The sequence below is a fragment of the Ochotona curzoniae genome, unplaced genomic scaffold, assembly GCF_017591425.1.
Source record: "Ochotona curzoniae isolate NIBS_2020 unplaced genomic scaffold, NIBS_Ocur_1.0 contig_3819, whole genome shotgun sequence".
Classification (NCBI taxonomy): Eukaryota; Metazoa; Chordata; class Mammalia; order Lagomorpha; family Ochotonidae; genus Ochotona; species Ochotona curzoniae.
In genome coordinates, this window is record NW_024466004.1 from 30,047,929 (window position 1) to 30,073,613 (window position 25,685).

Below are 25,685 nucleotides of genomic sequence, written 5' to 3' on the forward strand. Positions count from 1 at the left end.
TAAAACCTCTCCTAACAAAATGTTAATTTTATAATAAACTCGATTGTCTAAACCTCCTGCTTGGTGTTTGATTATCAGGCAAAATTGTCCTTCTAATCAAAGATGATAGAACACCTCTTCCGCTTCATCTTCTGGACACCTGAGGATTTTTTCATTTCATTAACAACTCCAATATTTTGGAGCAACCTTTCTATTTTATTTTCCATTTATATATTTTGAAGAATAGAGATGGAAAGTTTTTCTGGGCCCAGTACTATGGCTCAGTGACTAAATCCTCACCTTGCATGCGCAAGGATCCTTAATGGGTGCCAGTTCATGTATCAGTTGCTCCACTTCCCAACCAGCTTCCTGCTTGTGGCCTGAGAAAGCAGTAGAGGACGGCCCAAAGCCTTAGGACCCTGTGCTTACGTGGCAATCTTGGAAGAAGCTCCTGGCTCCTGCCTTCAACTTTGGCTGTTGCAGCTGCTTGGGGGGCGGTGGTGGTGAATCAGCTAAAGGATGTTCATTCCCTCCATCTCTCCTTCTCCCTGTAAGTCTACCTTTCCAATAAAGATAAATGTTTTTAAAAGAAAATTTTCTTATAGTTTTGCCAATTAGCCTACTCTTCATTATTACATTGCCTAGTATTCACAAACAGAGAAAAGAAACATTAAAAGTCTGCCTGGGGCTTAGGGACCAGGACAAGCAGATTAGATTTCAGCAGGTCAGAGAACAACACAGAGTCACTTGTGGGCTTATACATCCTTTGTACTCACAGTGGTGATGAGAAATGTACAGGAAAATTACCCCTAGCAGTACTGGGACCACAAGAGGTATTCACCTTTGTGTCCATGGTAATGAGTAGAAATACACAGACATCTACATACAACCACACATCCGCAATAATCACATGTGCATGTCAACAAGCAGTTACACCCAACTAATGGTCACATAGAGCCACATGTCCATCCACAAGCAGCTGCACCTAACCTTAAGGGGCCTATAGACAAAAGAGGCCCAAAGCCAAACCATTATTTAACAGGCTTGCGGGCAGCTAGCCAAGCAGATGGACCTGTCAGTTGCCATAACACTGGTTATTTATAAGGTAGAGTACAGAGGTAGGGGAGCACAGAAATAACAAGTCAAGGGCAAAAGATCACCTCATCACCCAAGGTAAGGAACAATTAAGCCTTCTGTCATTAATTGTTCCCATACAGTGTTAAATACTCAATAGCATTCCTTTTCTGCTCTCTTTATAACAAAATAAACATGAAGTCCAATTACCCTTTCCATTCTTATAGGAAATAAACACATTCGTGAGAACTAGCATTAAGTCTTCTCATTAGAACAAGGGCCAGGAATGGGAATTTAAAATTTTTGACATAATGAGAATAGGGCTGGTCAAATTACTGAGCAGTTTCAGCTAACAAGTAGAGGTTGGTCATCATGGATTTAAAGATTTAAAAAGCTTGAAGGATGACTTTCTTCAATAGTGTTCAGTATTGGGTAAAGATTACAAATAGTCAAGATAATTAGAAGTTAGGGTTTTAATACATATGCATGATGGAGGGTTAAGGATCATGGAGTTTGACTTACTTGGGGAACAAATATTAAATGGGACTTTTGTTTTTACTCAGATTTACATAAATGGTCAAAAAGATGAAAACGGCAATTGTATATTACCCACATTCTAAAGAAAACCAGAAAACCCAGACTTGTAAGACTTCCAAGAACTGACTAAATCTATTCTGCCACCTAAACTACCACTCACTGCCCTCAGACAGCCTATATTTGCAGAAGACTGAAAATTCAGAACCCACTGAAGTGGATAATTATTGTTGTGGGGCAGAGAGTCGTGGCTTCTGCCTTCTATAGCAGAAAGAGAGCTCCAACCCATCATGAGAGTCACATGAGGGAGATTCTGAAGAGTCATTCATGCCTGTAAGAATGGCATGTTATCCCATTGCGGATATAAAAAAAAAAAAAACAGTGGGCTTACAGACCTGACTTACATTTCTATGTGCTTGGGAAAAATAAGTGAGACTCAGCAAGGCAAAGAGAGGGGATATTTGTTGGAGATTTCTTCCATGTGGTTAACAGGAATGTTTGAGTTACCCAAGGCCAAATGGACTTACAAGGTAGCCAGCCTTGAGCCAACTTGCTGGAATCTGTCCTTAATGGAATCAGGCAAGAGAAAATGACACTGATAGTAAGTATTCATTAAGTATTCTATGTGAGCAAAAGGTGAGTTAGCATTTAGACAGGTCATTTTAGAGTTCCATTACGCAATCAACAGTGGATCGTGCCCCTGAAGGGTCCCTGAAAAGCAGTAACAGGAAGCTTATTAAACTCCAGCATTGGGGCCCCTGACATATTAAATACTTACACCCAAGACAGAATTCTAATGGCACAGGTTAAGTAGAAAACCTTAACCTCTTCTTTTTTCAACTCTGCTCCCAAACTTGAATCCTGAAGAAGCTGTTGTAAACAACTGGTGTGTAATTTCTGTGGGTGTTCTGATTTGAAAATGCTTTATCCCCTTCACCACTAGTGTTAGAGCTTAATCCCAATGCAAGGTTTCAAGAGGGTAAGAACTGAATCTAGTTATGATGCTTAGAAGCAGGGCCTTTGGGAAGGGGTTGGGATCCCTTAAGGTCATTTAGGTAGAGAGTCTCCATGATTGAAAATGGGTTGTAAGAAAACAGGTCAGAATGCGCACATGCATTCACTCCCTGTCACTCACCATGCAGTTTTCAGCTCCACCTTAAGATTGTCAAAAAAGTATTATCACTGGATGTGGCTTCTTGTCCTTAGACCAAAACCATGAGTCAAAATAAACTAATATTCATTTTAACTTATCCAGTTTGTGGCATTTTGCTATTAGCAATAGTCAAAATTCCTATGTCTAATGTGTGGCTTTAAGGCAAAAAGAAAAATGGACACTAAATTGGATTTGAGATTAAAGCTTTCAATTGAATTAAATTGAGCTGAAATAATCTGGTGTATTCATGCTTGAAATTATTCACAAGAAATGAGATCTGTCTGTGGTACAATACGGGAGAGAAGGAAAAAACATATCAACAGAACATAGCCAAAGACGGTGGTTAAAACCAACTAGTTTTTTACTCCTCTGTAGCTAAGGTTGATCAACAGTGTATTTCTGTGACTTGGAATCCAAGCTGAATAGCAAAACAAGTGGAGACAAGGAAGGGCTGATGAATAGGAAAAACAGAGAAAGTTCCCTGTGCTGGGTATCACAAGGAAAAGTATCTCAAAAGTATCTTAATTTATAATGAGTTCAAATCTTGGAGACTGGGTAGCAGCATATAAGATACACAGAAAGAGAAAATTTTGAAGACAAGAAGATCAAGTAATTAAGGATGTTGGATTTGGCATCTTCATCACTGTCTTCCTCTTCCTATCTGTCTTTCGTGTGTTTGCACTCTCTGCCTCTTCCATATTCAGTTGCTCTCTTGCTTCTAATGCACAGATTCCAAGGACAGAAGGTAACACTGATGTATCCTTCACATGCTGTCCACTGCTCTGTTTAAGCCATTGAGTAGGCCCAGCTCTAACACATGTACTCCATGGTTGGAGCACAGATCCTGCAATTCTCCCCCTGGTTGGAGTTCTGAATCCAGCAGTTCGTTTGGGGGGATCCCCAAAGAAATATCACCTGATGTGATCCCAGGCTGGACTTATGTGTGCTTGCCAGTATGGGGTCTGGCTCTGTCTGTCATCCACATCACACAACATACACACTGGTAGTTATAACTGCTGGGTCAGTTCTGTTTCCAGCCTCATCTCTTATGTAAACCGATGGATGCCACAGCCCAGCCCAACCCTGCACACCACACACTCTGTCCTCACGTACACCAGCGGGAGATGCAGCCTAGTTGGAGCAACCCACAATAACCCTCACTAGACCTGCCCCCAGCCATGGTTCCTGTGCTCCCCAGTGTGTGCAGGAGACTGGTTCAATCTGTCCCACATCCTTTTCAGCTTTCATTCGTGTCAGTGGGCCTTGAAGTCTAGCTCAATTCAGCTGACCCCACTATCCAGCCCACACTCATGCCAGTGGGTGTCACTACCTGTCTAGCCAGGCCCACCCCAAGCCCTGGTTCTCAATCTCACCAGTAGGAGTTGCAACCCATCAGAAGAGTGTCCACATTTTCTCTACTGGGCCCACTCCCAGTCCCAGATATTGCATTCTCCAGGTGGTTCTCCAGTCTAGCTTGACAGGATTTGTTTCCAGTCTCAGGACTTGCCAGCTGATGCTATAGCAAAGCCCAACCAGCCTGCTCTTCCTGCAGCTTATTCCTGTACCAGTGGATACAGTCAGTTACCCCAGCCTGGCTCTCTCCCTAACCCAGTTCACTTTTAAGCCAATAGATATCATAGCCCTGCCCAGCTTGATCTGCTCCCAATCCCAGTTCTCAAACTTGCCAGTGGGAGTAGTGGCCCAGCAGGGGAGCCCCCCACAGCCCTCCTACAGGGATCACATACCCCCACCCCAGTCTCGCACGTGGTAGTGGGTGCTACAGCCCAGTCTGGCATGGCCTGCCTCACCTTGGCATTCACCATTGGGTGCTTCAGCCTGGCCTGACCCAGTCTAGCCAGTGCCAGCTCATGCTGGTGCTACAGCCTAGCCCAGCCCAACCAGCCTCCAGTCCCATCCTTAATGTGAACTGACTGGTGTTGCAGCTTGACTCAGCCTATCCTGCACCCCATCCTGGTTCTTGGATCTGCCAGTGGGTGTTAAGAACCGGCCCAGTCTGGCCTGACCCCAGACCTGACCCTCAGTTATGCTGGCGGGTACTGTAAGCTGGTCTGGTGGGCTGCTCCCTGCCTTGGTTTCTGTGCTCACCTGCAGGGACTGAGTCATGACAAAGGCAGTCTCATCAGTCACCTTGCCCCATAAGTTTACCTTGGTCATTGAAAACACAATGGAGCCTCAGGACAGAAAGACCTGAACACAAAGGGCTGATTCTTAACTTCCCACACATGAGAAACAATGAAAATGGTGCTTCTTTAAGTTATTTCTATTTTTATGGTCTTCTGTCACTCACTGCTAACCTAATCCTAATATTAGATGTGTTCACCTTGAGATGTCTGGAACTTGAGGAGGAATACATAGTTGGAAATACTGGATATGGAATTAAGTAACAGGCCTAAGATGCAGACTATAGGTGGGTCCCTGAGAGCAAGCCCATGTGATTTTTTACCCAATAGCCTTCAGCAGCTTTATGCAAGAGCAAAATAGTTAATACACACTCAATTAAATATCTATATTCACATCTCACTTTCTAACCACAAGTTTAAGGTGACTTAGGAATCACTATTACTTGAGTCTAAAAGGTTGTCTTTAAAATGGAAGAATTATCCCAATACTTCCTTTTGCAATGACTATTTATAGGACCCATGACTATACTATAATTCAAAACCTTTCTATTGGAATAAATGATAACTAAAAACAAATCAGAGACTTAAGCGTCATACACAGTACAATGGATATAGTGGAAAATAACTGTCTATGGATAATGATGTTGATTTATGTGTACAAAAATGAAAGTTTGAACGACTGCATAGGCAACATAATTCTTTATAGACTCAAAAGTGAATGTTCACATTATATGAAAAAACCCACACACAGTATCTTGCTATATTCACTGAATGATTTATTTTATTATACAAAATATTCTATGTAAAAATCTCAAAAATTAACCCCTATTTGTCAGTGCAGCAGAATTTATTAGAAGCTACAATCTCTTCCCACGATTATTTCAGGCTGTTTCTTAACATAAAACTAGTATATAGATTAGAATAAAAGCTATACATATTAAATTTCTTATACTTCCAAATCAAAAGAAAGATAGTGTTCAACTTGTTCTGTAACTCCTGCAAGTTTGAATAAACTAGCATCTAATTTCTCAGTCTTTCAGGGTTTTACCATAAGCTTTAAAATCCAGATTACCTGGCCTCTTCTACCTATCATTAAATCAAGAATTATAAAAATATTTTAAATATAGAAGCCAAGAAACAATTTATAAAGAAAGAAGCCACATCTATCCCAGCAAGCTAATTAATTTTTGTTTAACCTCTGGTTAGGAATACGTTGTCTATTGTTCCTTCTCTCAGCACAAACTAGAAGGTAGGGGCCAGTGCACTGCCAGAATCAGGAATCAAATCCACATCTACAGGGAGAGAAGGAATCAGTTCCTTTGTGCTTTAAATCCCAGTGACTCTGGATCTCCACTGGGTCAGTCACTTGGGAACCCATCTGCTGTTCATCAAGGAGGGTCAGAACCTCAAGTGAGTTGGAAACCATTGAAAACAAATTGATAAAACATTGAGATTTGAAAATTCTTTCCTGGAAAATTGAAATCCAGAGCCAGAGGCAGGGTTAAGAAGAACATTTGTTGACAAATAAGGATAAGAAGCACAAGAGCTAGCATCTTAGTCTTGTTCTTAGTCATTGGCTGCATTTGTCTCCTCTTACATCGGAAGAATTGAACTGGGATCATTTCAGCGATCTCTTCTAGCATAGGAAGAGCACGTGGTGAGGCCAGTATTGTGACACGGTTGATAAAGCTGCAATCTGCGATATCAGCTCATGTCTTGGCTGCCCCACTTCCAAATCTAGCTCCCTGGTAATGACCTGAGAAAAACTGCTGAGGATTGCTCAAGTGTTTGGGCAATTACCGCCCACGTGGGAGATCCAGATGAAGACCCTGACTCCTGGTATCAGCCTGGCTCAGCTCTGGTCCTTGTGACCAACTGGAGAGTAATCCAGCAGTTGAAAGTTCTCTTGCACTCATTTTGCTTTCATTCTGTTTAGTAAGTAAATTAGTAAGTAAATCTTTTTTTTAAGAAAAAGTGCAAAGGATGAGGTGAGGAATTGGGTATACCAGCCAGGATGTTACTGAGGATACCAACATCCATGTTGGATTTCTTGGGTTTGAATCCCAGTCCTGCTCCTCATTCTAGCTGCCCTGGGAGGCAGCAGTGACGGCTTAAGCGCTGGAGTTCCTGCCACCCACATGGGAGACCCAGACTGAGTCCCAGGTTCCCAGATTCAGTTTTTGCAGGTATTTGGGAAATAAACCACTGGCATAATATCTTTCTCTGCCTCTTTGACTTTCAAATAAAATGAAAACAAATCTTTTTAATTGTCCATGTTGAGGATTACAAATGAATATTTTCAGTTGGAAATCGTAGCCTCCTGAATAATATGTTCCTACATATCACCTATTCCTTTTGACCTTGGTCCCCAGGGTATATTTAACTGAGATGGTTGACCGTGGATGTCTGCCACTTCTCACCCCCCTTCAGTTGATCAACTCCTTCAAGTCAACATCTACATGTGTTTTGATATTTAGAATGATGTTGTTACAAGTTTAAATGAGAAAGACTGGCATCTTAGAATATTAAAATGTTCAGTAAGGACTTCAGTGGCAAAATGGGGTATAGGAAAATGAATAAATGCATACAAAATCATGTGGTTTGTTGAAGATTATTTGGTTGTTTGGGGTCTCCTAGGATACCTAGTTGTTTTTCCATCAGCCCACACATCCTCTGCATTCCTAATAAAGTCTTCTGGGCTTTTTAAAATCCCTCTCCTCTCTCTATGACTTCACCATATCATTAAAAATCTAAAGTTATTTAGCATAATTTAATAGTATTAGCAAGATTTGTAACCGTATCCAAGGCTATAAGTTTGTTTGTTGTAACAACCCCCTGAGCAATCCAAAAGGCGCATCAAAGAAAAAAAAATACCAAGTCAAATTTTCAGTAGTTTTATTGAAAAATGCCTCTTTTGTTTCAGAAATAAATAATATAAGGCAGTGAAATTCACAATCTGCAGTTAAAATATAAAAGCAGCAATTCTATATTCATAGTCTTGCAAACATTTTCCAACTGCTTTAGATAACTAAGAAACATTATGTTCTGGAAAAAAAAAGTTCATACTAAATATACAACACAAACATGCAATTCCATCTCTGCAGAATAATCTGCAATTTGGCATAAATGTTAGTGTGTCGTTGAAGGCACTATGGATCTGTATCCAGTTGATACAATAAGCTCAGCTACAGGCCTCGGGTCTGGCTGTTAGAGGAGATGTGTAAGAGCATTCTATGCCCTGAAGTATAACAAGATACAAGAGGAAGATAAATAATCGCATTAGAGTTGATGTTTCCTTCCTTTTTGTTTTTCAAAGAGGAATTATTTGCATGGTGCTATAACTGAATTGCAAAACAAAGAAAAATGTACTGGGAAAATACAAACTGCCCTCTCAAAATCTGCAGTAGCTCTGGCCTCCAGAACCTACTGCCTAACCCAAGAGTTTCATTGAGGTGCCGGCTGTGCTAACTAAAGCACAAGGCATGTTCTCTCCTTGCAGTTTTTGTGTGAAAAAAAAATTTTTTTGCAAGTGTTTCAAGGGCAAAGGCAAAGATTTTACGGACTGCGTGCTGCGGACTAAGCTTCCTGCAGAAACAAGGTTCTCTATAGATTAATGGGGATAAAGCAAGGCCGGAAGAAACATCGCAGAAAAGATGTACAGGGCTCCATCCGACCTGTGAATGAGAATCCCTACACCACCCCGCGGCTTGCCGGCGCGACGGGCCTTCTCAGGTTCACTGGCCCGGGCCGCGGGACAGGGCGCGCCGCCAGCGCGCGTGGGCAGGATGCTCCTCCGCAGGCTCGTCGGCCCCGTAGTCCTCGTACTCCGCCGTCCGCTCGGGCTCCACCGGCACGATGAAGGGCTCGCGCTCAGGCAGGTAGGCCCCACCCTCGGGCACGTAGGGCTCTGTCCGATTCAACATTACAGTTATGGCATGATTTGGAAGGCACACACTCAACACACACACAGGGCAGAAGCTAAAAGTTGCCACCCGAGGTGGTGGCACTCCAGTCTTAATCTCTATAAATAGATAAATTACAGAGTTCTGATCGCCTCCATGTGCGGAGAGAATTTTGGTGATGATCAAATAAGAAAATGGCATTTATCATTTAAAAAAAAATTTTTTTTAAGATCCAGCAATAAAATACAATCATTGCACAAACACCTGGGAAGAGTTGAAAATTGAGCCAAAGAACTGTAAACCCAGTTACCTAGGTAGGATTTTCACAAATCACTGCCACCCCTCGCCCCAAGTAACTGTCCATGACGTCAAACTCCTCCATTCAGAGAACAACTTGGAAAGGTAAGGAGAGGCGGAGCAGACCTCCTGGCTCCCTGAATTCTCAGGGAGCCGAGGAGTCACTATGACCAGGTAAGACACAGTACATGACATTTCCTGTGGCCGCCCCTCACACAGACTGAATTCTAGCTAGCCGGTGAGGAACACCAGTGACCGCAGCAAAACGAAGAAAGTTTCCAACTTTGGCTTGAAAATTCTGGTTACAAAACCCAAATGAGATTACATGTACAAAAAAAGAAGAAGAAAGAAAAAGACGCATGCCCTGAACCAGACACAAGGCTAACAAGCAAGGGATCAGAAGATTCATTCGGTGTTATTCCGGCAAAGAGCAAGCAGCAGGCTCGGATGCAGAAGCTTGCTGTAGAAGTGTTAACTGATTTTAGCAGACAGGATCACATACAAATCTCTACAAGGCACAATTAGTTTATTATTTACAGAAGACATTTCTCTTTAACCAGGTTAATTGTTTTTCTTTGAATGGCGTCATCTCCACTGGTTAGTAGTTTTATTATGCACCTCTTTCACAACTGAGGCTCCACATGACTGTGTTTGAACTTTTTGTAAAAGTATCGTTCTACATGATTGCTGAAATGCATCAGGCTTATAAACTGACACCACTGCTTTTGTCTAGTTCAAGTTAGTCTAAAGAGTCTCCACCCTCCGTTACGATGTGGACCCAGTTCATTAACCATATCTGTGCTGAGAGTTCCATTCAGACTCATTTCCTAATAAGCACGTGCGCAAACATCTCAGAAACAGGATTTTCATGTATTCAAACTGTAAGCAGCACTGGCGACTTAGAAAATGTGTTAGCCGGAACCTGAAACAGGTCAAAGATGATAGTTTTTAAAAGTTGAATTACTATGCAATATATATATACACATCCATCTAAGTATGTATTGGTTAAAGTATATATATATATCCATATATTTTTATATATTCACATATGTAATGAGGAGACTCAAATTAATTTTTCTAAGAGTTAAATTATAATTTGCAAATGGGTTTCATGAGAAATAGAAATTAAGATTCATGATCACTTTTGATCAAATGTAATCATGCATATAAATATATAGATATATAGATATTTAGATATTCAACTATTCATGCACTATTTGCTAGTAGCAAACCATATCAAACAGCAGTACCATTTTTAAAACTTGCAAGATGCTTGAGAATGTATTAATGAAAAGGTCACTGTTGACCACAGCATGACTACCTTATCAGCATATATCCTAGGTCAACCCAGCCCACAAATTCAGGTATAATTGTCATCCACTAGAATACCATTAACGACCTTTTAAAAGAAAAAACAAAACTATTCAGCAGCAGATTTTGTGAGCTAATTCCATGCCTAGTGTGGGATAATGAATTGTTTTTCCATTGTCTGCTCTAGGTTATTAAATTGCTTATCTAAAATTAAGTTCCAAAACAATTTTTATATATATTTGAGGCATTCTACAATTGCATTTAACAAATTTCTGTTCCCAACTTTCAGGCTAATAAAAAAAATTTAATCGGTAGCACTCTGAGCTCTCAAGGCAATACTGGGAGGTTTATGATGTGATTTGGTAAATACAGCAATATGGGAAGGAACAGAAAATAATTATCAGCTTCTAAGAGCAAAACAATGTTTATGCTTTGGAAGAAAACACTATTATTATGTAACCAAAACACAGAACTGGAAGAGTTTACATCTTTAAAAAAAATCTCAAATTAGCCTTCCTTCAATCCTAGGCACTTCTCTGCCACCTTTACTTCTGGTGCAATGGAATCCTTACAAAGGCAGTGACGTACCTGGGTAGCCTTGCCCATTGTATGGGATGCTGGCACACTGGGATGAGTCACAGTATCCAGGAGGGCCCGGGGGTCCTCGGATGCCTGAGTTTCCAGGACGACCAGGGGGACCAGGCGGACCTCTAGAACCTGTGGACCCTGGAGGACCTGTCCGGGATTCTCCTTGTGGACCTGGTATGGAGTTGAGACAAATGCATTTTTTTTCTTGTTAAATGCATCATACAAGAATAACTTAACAATAATTTAAAGGACACTTCCACTGCCTCAAGGTAGCTGCTCATTCATGTATGACAAGAGAACATGTTCTAAAGCAATTCCCAAGATAAAGCTTGATGAAATTTTTTTACCATGGACTTGTCAAGAGTTAAAACCAGATATCCATTATGCAAAAACCATACATTTTTAACCATTTCATTGAGAGAAACCTGATTTAGTAAAGCTTAGGCCAAATTAAAGGTGACCATGAAGTCTCTGGTTTGCACCTACCCTCCTAGAGAGAGAAGGAAACCTGAAGGAAGTGGCCCTGTGAGGCAGCCACGCTGAATGGCCATGGGAATGTGAGAGTGCCTGCCCAGCACCTCCAGAGTATGTGCCGGAAGCAATCCTATTTCTGGATCAAGTGATACTTGGCTCTGGTTGGTATAACTGTAAAAAGTGCATCAAAGAACAATGATCATGGTTACAGAGGTCTCATGGGGAGTTTATATTAAAGGGCAGAAAAAATTATTTCAAGCCAGTAAATGCAAGGCATTAAATAACTACACTACCATGATTTTTCCCTAAAAATATCAGGAAAGAGGCCCGGCACAGTAGCATAGCCGCTAAAGTCCTCGCCTTGCAGGCACCAGGATCCCATATGGACACTGGTTTTAAGCCTGGCAGCTCCACTTCCCATCCAGCTCCCTGCTTGTGGCTTGGGAAAGCAGTCGAGGACAGCCCAAAGCCTTGAGACCCTGAACCAGCGTGGGAAACCCAGAACAGGCTCTGGGCTTCTGGCTTCAGATCAGCGCAGCTCTGGCTGTTGCAGCTACTTGGGGAATGAGTCAACAGACAGAAGATCTTCCTCTCTGTCTCTCATCCTCTGTATATCTGACTTTCCAATAAAAAATCAAATAAATCTTTTAAAAAATATATCAGGAAAAGCAGTGACTGAAATTTTGCAATGCTATAAGGCCTTTTGTTGTTTTTTTGATTTGTGTTTTTGTCTTTGTTTTTAGTCAGCTCCATATTGAAGGATTACTACAAATAACAGGAAATGTAACCATTCTCCAAAGTCTGATGCCAAACAAAACAGTTAGAAATTCCCCACCAAAGGAAACAGCTTTTGTTTCGATTTAAACAAAGAGGAAAGAGGGACTCTTTTTATCACTAAAACTCATATTTCCAAATACTAAAGTTACAGTAAATGATTAATAGAACTTATGCATTTCAAGAACAAAGAGAACATAAAACATGAGAAGCATTTCTTCTGAGCAGAGCTTGCTAAAGCATGTGCTGTGATGCCATGGATGCCTCAAACGGTCCGAATGGAACCGTGCTTCTCCTGGGGGCTGTGTGTTCTTTCGGTATGCATGGTCTATTAATGTTGCTACCTCTCTGATTACTAACAAACTCACCTGGTGGGCCAGGCGGCCCTCGAGGTCCTTGAGAACCAATACCCCTTTCACCTTTCTCTCCTGGCAAACCTAAGGAAGGCAAAAAGAAAGCACAGGGGAAAATTATCGTTTTTTATCAGTTTTCATTGTAACTGGCAACATTTCAAAGTATTTTTTTGATAATTAATTTGAAAGGCAGAGAAAAAGAAAGACAGTGGAGAAAGAACGCACTGCAATCATTGCTTCACTCCTTAAAAGTCCACAGTGGTTATGGATTGGCTAGAACCAAAACTGGGAATAAGGAGCCATGTGGGTGGCAAGAACCAAATTACTTGAACCGTAACTGTTGCCTCCCAGGGACTATGTTGGCAGCAAGCTGGTGTCAGAAATCAGTGCTGGGAATCGAACACAGACAATCCAAGATGCTGATGTCAGCATCTTAACCACTAGGTCAACCACCCACTCCTTATCTGATAAGACTTGATTCAGGTCATTCCTTTTCCTAGTGGGAGAACATAATTTTTCACAGAAGTTCACTCCATCAGCCAAATTCTTCCTAGACATTTGTGTAATTCCAAACTCGTAGCCAAGAAGTAAATCTGGCTACAGTTCAGGAGGAAAAAATAATTTTAAGGAAACATGTCTAATACATTTTTTACAATAGCAATTAAGGAAAAAAAATCTTGAGTAAATACTTAAATCTTACTGAGGCAAAAAAAAATCTATCCTGTGTCAAGTAGCCCTATTAGTATAGCTTCCAAAACATTAGAACTATAGCAATAGCTAAGATTTGTCTAAACTGTTAGCTACTTCTTTGACAAAAGGGACTACTAGAATCCAAAACATCCGGAAACAAATAATCGTATTTTTTCCTTTTCCTTCTGTTGCACTTATCTACCATGAAATCAAAATCAATCAAAAATAGGAGATCAGTGCCAAGCCCTGAAAAATGGAACCAAAAAAAATTTGAATCTAAAACTGTAAAACTGTATAAACATATTCAGTTCCTGCTCAGCTCTTGGCACAGTCCTATCAATCAATAGAATTTTGATCCTTGATTAATTTGCTAACATACAGGTTTTTTTTTCATTAACAACAGCAATGCATCAGAAAATAGCATTATCATTACTGAGGTCTCCTGACAGAAGCACATTGTTTTCTAAGATACAATCTCTGTGGCCTGCAAATTATCTACAAATGAAGCCAAGTTCATGAACAGACAGCCTTTCCCAGACTGCTCACACAAGACTATAAACGTAGTTTGGCAAGTTCAATCTCAAACTTGTTTTCTATTGCATCTGACTCCTGTACTTGCAAACTCTTGCCTTTATCTCCATAACACAGCCAGAATTGCCTACCTCGTTCACCAGGGGGTCCCTGCATCCCCGGGGTGCCAGGGAAGCCTGGCCGGCCCCCAGGCCCGGGTTCTCCCCTGGCGCCAGCACTGCCAGGAGGGCCAGGAGGACCTGGTGGGCCTGGTTGGTTGCGATTGGAGTGGTAATCATTTGGAATCTGATTCAACATCTGATTGAATCTGCTCATCTGACCTACAAACAGAGAAAAAGACTTGTTAGTAAGAAATATAGTGAGAAAGGGAGGAGAGACCAAAACTTATTCCATTTATCCTCACTCTCAGAAATATTCTAATGGAAATCCTAAAAGCGGAAATATGACACTATAGTTACTAATTGCAAAATAATCCCTCTATTTCCCAAAAACGCTGACCTATAAGCCACATACTTTATATTGAATGTGACAGTTCATTAAAGGTTAATGAGGCTTTGAAATCAACCATTGAGACATGACAGATAATGTCACTCGAAGAGAAGCTTGTTTAAATTAAGAAGTGATATCATTTTTTGTGTGTGCCCAAAGTTTGGATAGTAAAGTTCAGAATTCTTTATTGGGACCCAGGAACCCTCATTTCTAACAATCAGTATAGATAGTTTACCATTTATCATTTGTTCACAGACTTGTCTTGCAACTGCTCTCATCATGTTCTGGGAAGCGATGTCTCCCTTGTCAATTAAATCAACAAGAAAAAATTAGTATTTTATGTCCATAGTTTAAAACATCAAGGTTTAACACACAAAATACATGTAACCTAAATTTTAACAACTACATACCCTATCACCTTTCTCTCCTTTCAACCCAGATGGACCCTGAAATAAAGGGAAAAAAGTTAGAAGCTGACACACTTGGCGTAGAATGATGCAAGAATGGGCAGGAAAAAGAGAACAACTTCTGACATCTAATAACTTGGGTAAAAAGGCAGATAGCAAAGAGATGGCAGGGTTGCCAACCTCTCCTTACAGCTCCTGTGCCACAGTCCTGCCTGCCTCATCCAGATCTGCCCCTGCAGCTCTTTGCAAACAGCACAGAGCCATAACTTCTGTGAACACACCTCTCAGAACTAGCAGCAACTAAAAAGAACCAAGATGGCTTCCAGCTTCATCCCCTGATGAATTAGACCAAGTTTAAAAATAAAACCAGCCACAGCTGACATCCCATCCTGCACCTGACACTATGACAATGCCAAAATTTCCAGAGGAAGGCAAAAAAATACATGGCACTCAAACTCCACCTAAACTCTGCCCATACAAATATTCAAATAAATCCCACCACAGATGCCACACCTATGCCTCCAAATAGTACAAAAGGATATCCACAAACCTCACTGAATTTAGCTCACTGTTGAGTATATACAGATGCTTTGCCTAAGTAACTCTGGCGTCTCCACTGGCCTTTACTGACATGTTGGCCTAGAGTTCTTGCCTGGTTTGGAAATTAGAACTCAACCTAGCCACCCTGTGACAAAATGACACATTATGCTTATATCTGCATTATTCTCATTTTGTTTCTAATGAAAAGAAATTTCTTTCTCTCTCCTTCTCTGTCTCCCTTCTCCCCTTCCTCTGAAAAGCATATGTCCTCCAAAATCATGCCTTGAGTTCAAATGTGAATTTTTCAGTTACTGTTGTAAAAGTTTCAAGACACTACAAATTTTACAGTGCCATTCAATATATAGGATTGTAACTGAAATAAATATGCCTGTGTAACAATCTTGCTTTGCTTTAAATCACATGATTAGTTAGCACAGTTCCTCATCGTGGAATGTTCCTGAGATTAATCTCCACTTAGTTTCATTAGGAGCCAACTCTCCAGCCAGTTATGTGTCCCTAACTTCTTCCAGTGATTCTTCATGCATTGAGTAGAAAAGGGAACTGGGTATCTCCCTTATTAAGTAACTCAGTACAAATATCCAAAGAGCCAGAGAATATCTGTCCTTATTTTGTAAGAGGGGTGCCACTAGCTAAGAGAGAGCTTGAAAAAGGTTTTCTCTAAAGTACAGCCAAGTTTTTCTTATAGTAACAAATTTTCAGGCTACCAATTATATCACACAAGTGCATACAAACCATTGACAAATATGATGTTCAGATAATGTACCAAACAGAGGCCACTTCTTACCATCTCCATAGAAACCAGCGTAATCCAAACTAAGACTCTTGATCAAACTATCCCAGCATCTTCCTAACTGGTATTCTTGCTTTTTGATTGGCCCCTTTAGTCTATTTTCTACAAATAAATCAGGAAGATACTTCCAAAGCAAAGTTAAGCCATGTCATTTCTTAGACTCCAAAAGCTTCCCGTTGCAACTGGAATAAGATAAATCTTCCTTTCTCTGGGCTAGATGATCCACACAGTCACCTCTTCCCCACTCTCTGACCTGAGCTCTTACGTCTTTATCCTTAACTTCCTTCATTTCTGGCAATCTTGCCTCTTGAATGTTCCCTTCACATGGAAAACTTGAGTGCTCACTCAAGCCTTTCATTCTTGTTGTTCTCTCTGTCTGGAACCATCTTCTCACAGATAACAGTCTACACTCTGCATCATCCTAGCGTCATCTCCTCAGAGACCTCCTCAGTACCAAAGCTAAAATAGCTACCTTGCTGCCACATCACTGTCATTCTCACCTCTCACTTCATTTCTCAATTACATCATGCCACTCACAATCACTGAAAGCTATAGTATTTATTTCCATAGTTTTTGTGTTAGTCTTTCCAAAATCTATGGAGACATAGACTTTGCCTTGCTTCCTATTGCATCAAATGACCTTAGAACACTAGTTAGCATTCATTTTAGGCACTCAGCAAACATATGTTGATTAAATGATTAATATGTTCTACAAGCAATTCTTGGAAACAGCCAACTACACAACACCAGGTACTAGAAGAAATGAAGAATGTATCCACTGGTTACAGCAGCTAATGCTGTAAGCGAATAGTGATTGAGCCAAGCTGTCTGCTAATTTTGGTTTTAAGAGAACACCACTCTACTATTTTTGGTTTTAGAAGAAGATAAGACAAGATAAGATAGAGGGGGGAAATTTTCCACTTTAGAAGGATGAGGAAGATTAAAGGAAAAAAGAAGTAGGAGATAAGGGCCAGATAAATGTATAAAAAATTATAATTATCACAGGAAAAACTAGAGTTTGGTTATCCCTAGGTTGAAAGTATTCATTTTTTTCTAGAAAAACAGATTAACTTTGGAACATGTTGAAAATAGTAGGGATTTTTTTAAAATTTACTGCTATTTTGAGATTGTTCTGAAATTTATTGGCATCCTGAGATTGTCTTATCTTGTGTTTTGAGGAATTCATCTTTACTGCCAGTATTTAGAGATCGTTTTGAAAGTATTGCAGCAGACATTTCTTTAAGCTTATGGTTCCCGCCATCAGTTCCATCAGTAATATTCACACATAGGACACTATCAAAGTCATAGTAAAATGGAGTTTTGAACAAGTAGAAATGCTCCTGCAAAGTTTTTGCCATGATCCGTTGAAGCAAAGACAATAATGAATCATGCAGCATATTGGAGTCTATCAAGAATCCTTCCATTCTGGCTACTTGCTTAGCTTGACACTGACATAGAAAACTGCCTATGCTACAGAAATGTGCTGTTTTAAATTTATATGGCAATAAAATTATTCCACTTAGGTTTATGTAACTTGAATAATACTGACAACAAAAGTTCTGCAGAGACAGATTAGCTTGGATAATAATGTGTCACTGCTAATAGCTGAACTTTAATTATTTTTAAGAAAATCTTTCTATTTCAGAAATATATTTTCAGATCCAAAAAAAAACTACCTAAATAAAGTCACATGTCACTCATGCACAAAAACAAACCATGTGAAGAATACAAAGCCCAACAGCCATCACAAATTCTTACAAATGAATACGTTACAAACTTCAAATTCAGATTTGGGGATGATAATTTTTAAAAATCAGATATGTGTAATACTATCTCAACTGTGATTTTAACTAAAATATCTAAGAGAACATTAAATTAAATGTCAATTGGGGCAAAAATGACCAGTTAAAATTAAAGCTAATAAGTCTTTTAACTGTGGGACTAATGCTCTAGTATCCTCCATTACAAAGAATAAACAGCACAGCTGGATGACACTGCCCAAGGATTAACATTACCAAACTAAGGATGGAGGCTCCAAGCACATCATCACTTACTTTTCAGACTTAAACAGCATACCACTCCAAATAGAAAAGAATCGTTTTGCTGACCCAGCTCTGAGTGTTTATACAGTGCAGAAATATGCGTCTTGGCTCCTAGTCCCATTCTCCTTTTAAAGAACCCCAATGACCACAATTTTCATCACAGGATTTTATAGCAATACAAAGAAAACTTTAGAACTGCTACCAAGTCAAATCCCGAGGTTTAGCACAGTTTCAACAAATACTTCAAACACATTGCAACAGAGATAATCCCCTGCCAAATGCTTGCAGTTCTCATTATTTATATGTGCAGCAAAATCACTGTAGGAAGAGCAAGGGCAGTCCACTTACTGGTCGTCCATGGTCGCCAGGTTTTCCTGGTTTCCCACTCGGTCCTGTGACTCCTGGAGAGCCTGGGCTTCCCTGCAACACAGAGGCCAAGAAAGGGAATGTTATGACAAGGGGAAAATCCCATCTAAAGTAAACTCATGAAGCATGGCCACTTTTGAAAGCTTTTAAATTAACAAAACAAAATTGTAACTTAAGGGAGAGTAAAAGGCAAATTTTAAGATATCATAAAGAAAAAGTTTTGAAAATTCTAGTCTAACCTTTAGGAACTACACAGTTCTGAAATACATTTTTGAGACTGATTGAAAATACACACATGTAGAAAAGCAGCTTTATATTTTATAGAGCAGAGCCCAAGAAAATTCATCCCAAAGCAGATATTCAGAAAGCAATTCCTAATTCACATATTTTAGCTTATTTCTGTTACAAAACTTGAAAATTTTTCAAAAATGGGGAATGAAAGCTTGCGCTGAGGAGGACTAAAGAAGGTGGCTGATTTTGCATCAAGTTTGACACCAAAGAAACCTGATTAAACATAAAAACTATATTTGAACACATCTCTGGTTTTCTCCAGCATATTCTGATTTAAGAAAACAAAAGCAGCTCCTCAACAGGATATAAGCCACTACACAGATAGCTGTGCTTAAAGAAAGGCACCTGCTCTTTGGGGATATGGAGTGAGATTGAGAGAGACAAAAAATACATTCCCTTCTTACCGGTGGCCCAGGTGGACCTCGGGGTCCCATAGCACCATCTTTTCCAGTGAAGCCCTGTTGTAAAAATGCAAGAAAAGTGAAGCTACATAGGATGCTGAGCATAGAGAGTAAAGAGGATTTACATCATCGTGTTTACTTTTTGGCAGGTCGACTTTCAATATAAAGACAAAATATATCCCCTCCAAATTCTTTTAATTTAACTTATGTCTTTTACTAACAAATTCCTGTTTTCATTCATTCATAGAGTTAAAAAAAAAAACTACATTATTCTTCTCCGAAGAAGGCAGATTCCTTTTTATGGAGATTACAAATTTTGCTTTTGAAAGAGTATCCAGAAGTCTAAGAGAAGACAGACCCCTTGTAATGAAAAAAAAAAAATCAATGTTCACAGACCGGTTCAGGAAGAATCAAAAAGGGACAGAAGGAATGATGCTGAGGCAGGCAAGTGGTATCTATGAGATGTAAGAGAGCCAAGCCACCTGATTCTAGAACTTTGTCCCTGTCCTGAGCAGCCATCAGACAGCTGGGCTATGAGTACTTGTTTCCACAGCTGGTAAATTACTCTGCCCCTTAACTCCCCACACATACACCTTCCCCGCCAAGAAAGAAGCAAAACTGAAGAGACAGGAAATCTTCAATCCTCGTAATAAGCGGTTGAATTTGTTAGTAGCATGTCTCTGCTTATCTCTTGCAACAGCCAGAACTGTGTCTGAGCTAGCTGACGAGGAAGGGAGACAGGGTTCATCTCCCACAGGCCCACAATTTTGGCTCATGTGCCTGCATCAGTTTGTTTTTTCTCTGTGTGTGCTCTGCCAAATGACCTCTGCCTGGGATGAGTCACCCTGCTCCCCAGTTTGCGTTCCTTCCCAACAGTAGATCTCTGAAATCCGGTGAAGGATTTCTGAATCAGATTATGGTGTTTTTTTTTTTTTTTTGGTTGTTCCTTTCCTCTGTCACAAGAGATTTTTGTCTCATTGTCTTCAGAGAATAAGAGTGATCATTTCACCTACATTCTTGGGTTCTAGCAAGAATTCGGATCATTTGGATCCCTGCTGGCATTAGGTCTCCACAGATCTTATTGCTTCATTGATTTTTACAATAGAAGTTGAAATTAATTCTTTTTAAAGCATGTTAGAAATATTCCACTTCCCTCCCAAAAAACAACTTCTCAGAAACTTACAGGTATAAGATTTCAGACTGTTTCCTGAAAGATCTAGGCCAGCTTAACAAAAAACAGACCTCATGCCCATCTGATGTAACATCAACATTCTGAGAGCCACTTAAGAAGCAGAAATGCTCCAGGAGTTTGGCTTGGACAGTTTGAATGGAATTACTTCCATATAAATTTCTCCAACTGCTATATGATACACTCTTTTTCACATTTTTCAGATAAGGGTGTATTTCTTAATAATCTTCCTTCATTCAGCCTAGGAACTAGGAACTTCCTGATCAACCTTTTTTTTTTTTTAGGAAAACATACTCACTTTCAGACAAGACTGGTTTTATGCCAATGCTACCCATATGCCATCTGCACAATGTGGTATGAACTTTTTTATTCTAGGATTCACTGTTTGCTGCGAAGCTTTAGTGATTGTTGTCACTTCTGCACACCTGAGGATGGCATAGAATAACTGCAATGCTGCAGCAATTATTGCTTTGTCAACCAACATGTCAGATACAGTTGTATTGGATAACTGGACGTGCTCTTCTCCTATTTGAGCTCCCAACGCTATGTCTGATTCTTAAACTCATCTGTGCTGTAGATAATTCATGCATCCTGTTGCTGTCTACTCCTTCCTAGTAACAAGGCACTAGTCTCCTCCACAGTCTTATGTTTTTTTCTCTTCACTTCCACCTCTGAGTACAGGCTGCTATTTTTTCCCAGTATGAGATCCCAATAACGTTCCTGTAATGTTCCATAATTGTGCAACTCCCACTAACTCTGCACCCGACTTTAAACATGCATGATACTTTTGTCAGTAGTAGAGAGGAGTATAGATTGTAAAAGAAAGAGAATGATTTCTTGAAAAGTCTCCTTGCCCTTATTCCAACAGAACTGGGTGGCCTCACCACAAAGTTGGACACAGATTAGAGTTTGCAAGTGGAAAAGCACAGACCCTCCCAATCCTTCACTTTTCAGGACTGCAGCGACAGTGGTGATGTGGCTGCCTGACCACTAATTCAGAGAGACCTCGTTGATGCTGATGAGAAGTGCCCTCAGTTTCTCACTATCTCAAGAATTTCATGTGCACAAGATGTCAGTAGATGCAGCAATGTGTCATCATTTCCCAGTTGCAATATTTTGGGGTATGTTTTCTAATTGGATTTGTCACTTTTGTACCTTCATAGTTGCAATTTATTGTAAAGTAAGAGTTGAGAAAATATGAAAGTATAGTTTCAAAAGAGACAGAAGAATGTATATATCTGTACCACCTCCAGGTCGCAGATCCCAGAGAACAGTTTTTTTCTTTGCCCTTTCTCTCATGCTCCCTCCTCCAAATTAAAAAAAATGGCATGGAAGCAAATAAAGCCTAGCATCATATCACTCACCATTTATTGTTATTTGGAGAGGCATTTGCTCCATCTGAAAACCTATCTTTCTGACCAGGTGGTGACTTTGAGGTGTTGAGGTTAGCAAATCAACATATGCAGGGACAGTGGTCACAGAGCTGTCCCCATCAGATCCCACTGATAGTCACACACTTGACTTTTTGGATTAACCAGAATGCGGGTTAGTCATGGTCTTGCGTCTGGAGCACACAATACCAAAAAGTCATTTGCTACTTTATGTTGGCCCACTCTAAAGTCTCTGGAGTCTTATTCATCATCTCCTATGCAATCAAAAGTGTCTGTAAAATTGCAGGACTCAGCATAGAGGCTATGTTTACTGGGTTTCTCATTTACCTGTCCTAGGAAACCTGAGTTTCCTACAATTATATTGTTTTCATCCAGAATCAAGAGAAAATCTGAAAAGTATCAGAATGGGTAAAATCCTTCCTAAATTCTAGCTGCCTACTATATCATGAAGCCAGAGTGATACCTGAATTCCACTGATGTAAAGAGGAGGAAAGATAAACTTCATAGAGATTGTCTTACAAATCAAATACTTTCAGAATTATGTAAAAGAGACTTGTAACAAAGGTTTTGATTTCAGGATTTAAAACATTGTGCCAATACTCTCAACTATATTTTTAATTTGTTAAAATTCCTTTGCTGGTCTTCTTTTGCTGAATATAACAAGATAGATGTTTTTAACCAAACTTAAAATTCTAAGGATTACCCTAAAGTGGCATCATTTTGATTCCTACACCTTGAGAGAGAACTGATATTGAAAGATCCTCTGGCACTAACTTTGCAGTCACCCAAAAATGTACAATTCCACATCTCTAGCCATGCAAACTGTATTGTGGAAGTTCCTTAATGTGCAAGAAATGGTTTCATATTGTTCACCACATCACTGCAGCCTGCCCAAGAGAACTTACTCTGTCTCCTGGAGGTCCCATTGGTCCTGGCGGGCCTGGTAACCCTGGTGTTCCCTAGCACAAAGAAAATAAGCAAGTGAAACACTGCATTTCCTATACAGGAAAGAATCTTTATTATTCCCCTAACATTGTTTTTTTCTTTTGTTTTGTTTTTAAATAAAGTCCCAGTGGCTCTTGCAAAGAAAAACGCAGAAAACCACAACCAAGCACATTGTCAGATATGGAGCAGTTGGCCAGTTGGCAGAGAGCTGAAATGGACAGCAATCTAAGACAGATGAAAAGAAGGGCAGCTTCAAGGACAACTCACTGCTCGGCCTGGAAGTCCCGGTTCTCCAGCATCCCCTTTCATCCCTTGGCGACCCTGGAGTAAGCAATGGGGACACAGCGCTCAGGCGTTTTTCAGAGATTAAGGGGGAAAGGGGACAAAGGGGTCACTTATGAAACCATCAGCAGCTCATAAATCAGAGGCAGAGCTTCAGAGATAAGCACACAAGGGAAATGAATAAACCATAGCTTGGAATGGTGATCTAAAGCTACAACTGGGTTAGAATCATTTCCACTTGCAAGGTAATGGGATAGCTATAGATAGGATAACATATTCACTTTAAAAGAGTGTAGTTTAACATAGAGATATATGCATTTCTTATAAGAACAGTTTTTTAAGGATCCAGTGAGTCCCTACAAAGTTATGTAGGATTTTAAATATGATCTGTATATTTGAAATAACAGTCATCATAATACTTCATCTCAATGACAAACGCTGTTGAATTCTAGGAAAACTTTTGAGTGCCACTAGTATTACTGAGTACAGAATGCTTTGTGCTTACTTGTTCTCCTGGAATGGAGAGGCCATTGGGTCCCTGAGGGCCTGGAGGACCCTGAGGGCCGGGAGGACCAGTATCACCACGAGGACCAGGGGGTCCCTAAAATATACAACAGAGAGACACCCACAAAACGATGGGATGCTGTCCACTGCTGACATAGCATCAGAAACATGTTGCATAATGCTTATAAATACCTTTGAAAATCTATACACCACAAATGTACTTACTAATGCAATTTTTTGCTTCTAAAAGGACAATTGGAAAGTACAATAAGTTTATAAGAACACGCTTGAATTTCACATAAAAGTCCTCCTAGAAGTAGATTTTCACCTAAAATACATTAAATATGATACATGCATATATTTATAATGATAGGTTTACTTGCGATCACAGCCAAAATTTTACTGGATTTATTTTACATCAGTCCTGACTTCTCTCAGACTAGGCTCATTTCTGGAATGAAGTATAAATAAACCAAGCAAATCAAGAACAGATATCCCTGGACCAGATTTCTGTGCTGGAGCTCCTTTGCAATTCAGCTAGGTAGGAATGACACAAACTTGGACACACCTGGGTTAACATCCCATTCTCACCCGTTTCAAACTGTGTTAGCTTATCACTATTAAGCTACACATTATGTTCATGAAATTATCTTGTGAGAAGTTTGAGTTGTGTTATGGGATATTACTATGGAACTGGCAGAGATCAGCAACCACCTAGTGAATGTATTTGTGACCACTCAGCTATTTTTCTGAGACCAGTGAAAACATGTGCACCATAAAACTACTCCCAAACTGGTCCAGACTGGTCCTATCAGGACTCTGCTGCCTATAGGGTCTTCTAACTGATAGCAAGAACACCCTGCAAATAAGTCCTTCAAGGTTCTTCTGAAGATTCCCTGTGTATGCACTATAGCTGTGAGATGCATCACATGCATTTCCAGTCTCATCTGATATTTTGACATTCAAAGACAAGACAGAGGCAATTATGTTTCCAGAGCCACATTATGAACTAACTCGCCCTAGTCCACACACTCCCTTAGTGGAAATATGAACAACCAGACTTCAGTGCATAGAAGAAATTCTATTGCACTCTAAAATCTACTTACAATTGCTCCATTGAGACCTCTTTCACCTCTTGGCCCCTTAGCACCAGGTCCTCCCTAAAAGGTACAATGAGAGTACAACTGAGTGTGACTGAAAGGAAATTAGAAAGGAGTTGGCAAGCAAAAATTACTTTAAGGAGTGAATTTTCCAATTATTATCTTTACAGCTACTTGCAAAGTATGAAATGTTTCACATCACACAGGTAAGTGAGGAAAGAGAATTTTTAAATTTGTATATTCTAAGTGTCCTATTTTTATGTTCTGGAACTTACTGTTAACAAAATTTCACCTTATATAAATATGAAATAATTTTTTAGAAAGAATCATATCTGAACTGCAATGACTGGTCTCTCTGCATTAATATCAGGTAAATACATAAGTATTGATGAGAATTGTGTAATTATTATGCATTTTCCTATGACCCTGAAAAATCAGATATGTTATATTAATTTTTTTAAAGTAAAAACATTTGAAGTTTATAGGCAAAAGTAAACATTAAAGATGCTTGAGTACAGTTGAAGAAAAGGGGTTTAGGAATTATACAAATTTTAGTCTTCAGGGGAAATAATGTCTCAGACTTTAATAAAGTGTGTTTAAGTAACCAGGACTGAGAAACCATTAGACAAAGATGAAATAAATACAAAAGTGGCATCTAATACTATCACGCAACTAAAGGAAAAAAAAAAACCCAGCCTTTCAAAAACACCCATGTCACATCCAGAATATAGTTTTATGATTATAAATATACAATAGATAAATTACTTACAACTAAAAAATAAATGATAGTGAATTTACATGCTTTTTATGAGAACTAAGTATACAATTAAACTGAAACCAATTTACACTATTTGCCATGGCTCAAGTATAGTAGAATTTTGTATCCTGGGCATTCTAGAGCTGTTGCCGTATTATCTATTTTCTTCAAGAAATCAACAGAGCTAACGCATGCATTCCTCAAAACAACTCAGGTTCGGATGTTGAATCGAGTAAATCAAGGGGTTTCACACTAATCAAAGTGACCTATCTGCGATCTTCAACGTTCAGGATATCATAGTAATTGTGAAAGTCCCTCTTCATATGTTATTCTCATGATTTGTTTGCTATGTAAAGCACACATGTTCTA

The 25,685-nt window shown here is 39.7% G+C and overlaps 1 protein-coding gene across 1 annotated transcript in view; it reads right to left on the reverse strand.

Moving 5' to 3' along the window:
- Positions 1-8,615: 8,615 nt before the first annotated feature.
- COL12A1 (collagen type XII alpha 1 chain) overlaps positions 8,616-25,685 on the reverse strand; it is a 110,383-nt gene continuing 93,313 nt past the window's right edge. The window contains exons 55-66 of the mRNA XM_040983050.1: positions 24,566-24,619; positions 23,461-23,556; positions 22,941-22,994; positions 22,634-22,687; positions 19,152-19,205; positions 18,439-18,510; positions 14,701-14,736; positions 14,526-14,592; positions 13,933-14,121; positions 12,596-12,664; positions 10,980-11,150; positions 8,616-8,788 (exon numbers count right to left, since the gene is read on the reverse strand). Coding sequence (XP_040838984.1) covers positions 8,616-8,788; positions 10,980-11,150; positions 12,596-12,664; positions 13,933-14,121; positions 14,526-14,592; positions 14,701-14,736; positions 18,439-18,510; positions 19,152-19,205; positions 22,634-22,687; positions 22,941-22,994; positions 23,461-23,556; positions 24,566-24,619 — 1,089 coding nt within the window. The remainder of the gene's footprint in view (positions 8,789-10,979; positions 11,151-12,595; positions 12,665-13,932; positions 14,122-14,525; positions 14,593-14,700; positions 14,737-18,438; positions 18,511-19,151; positions 19,206-22,633; positions 22,688-22,940; positions 22,995-23,460; positions 23,557-24,565; positions 24,620-25,685) is intronic.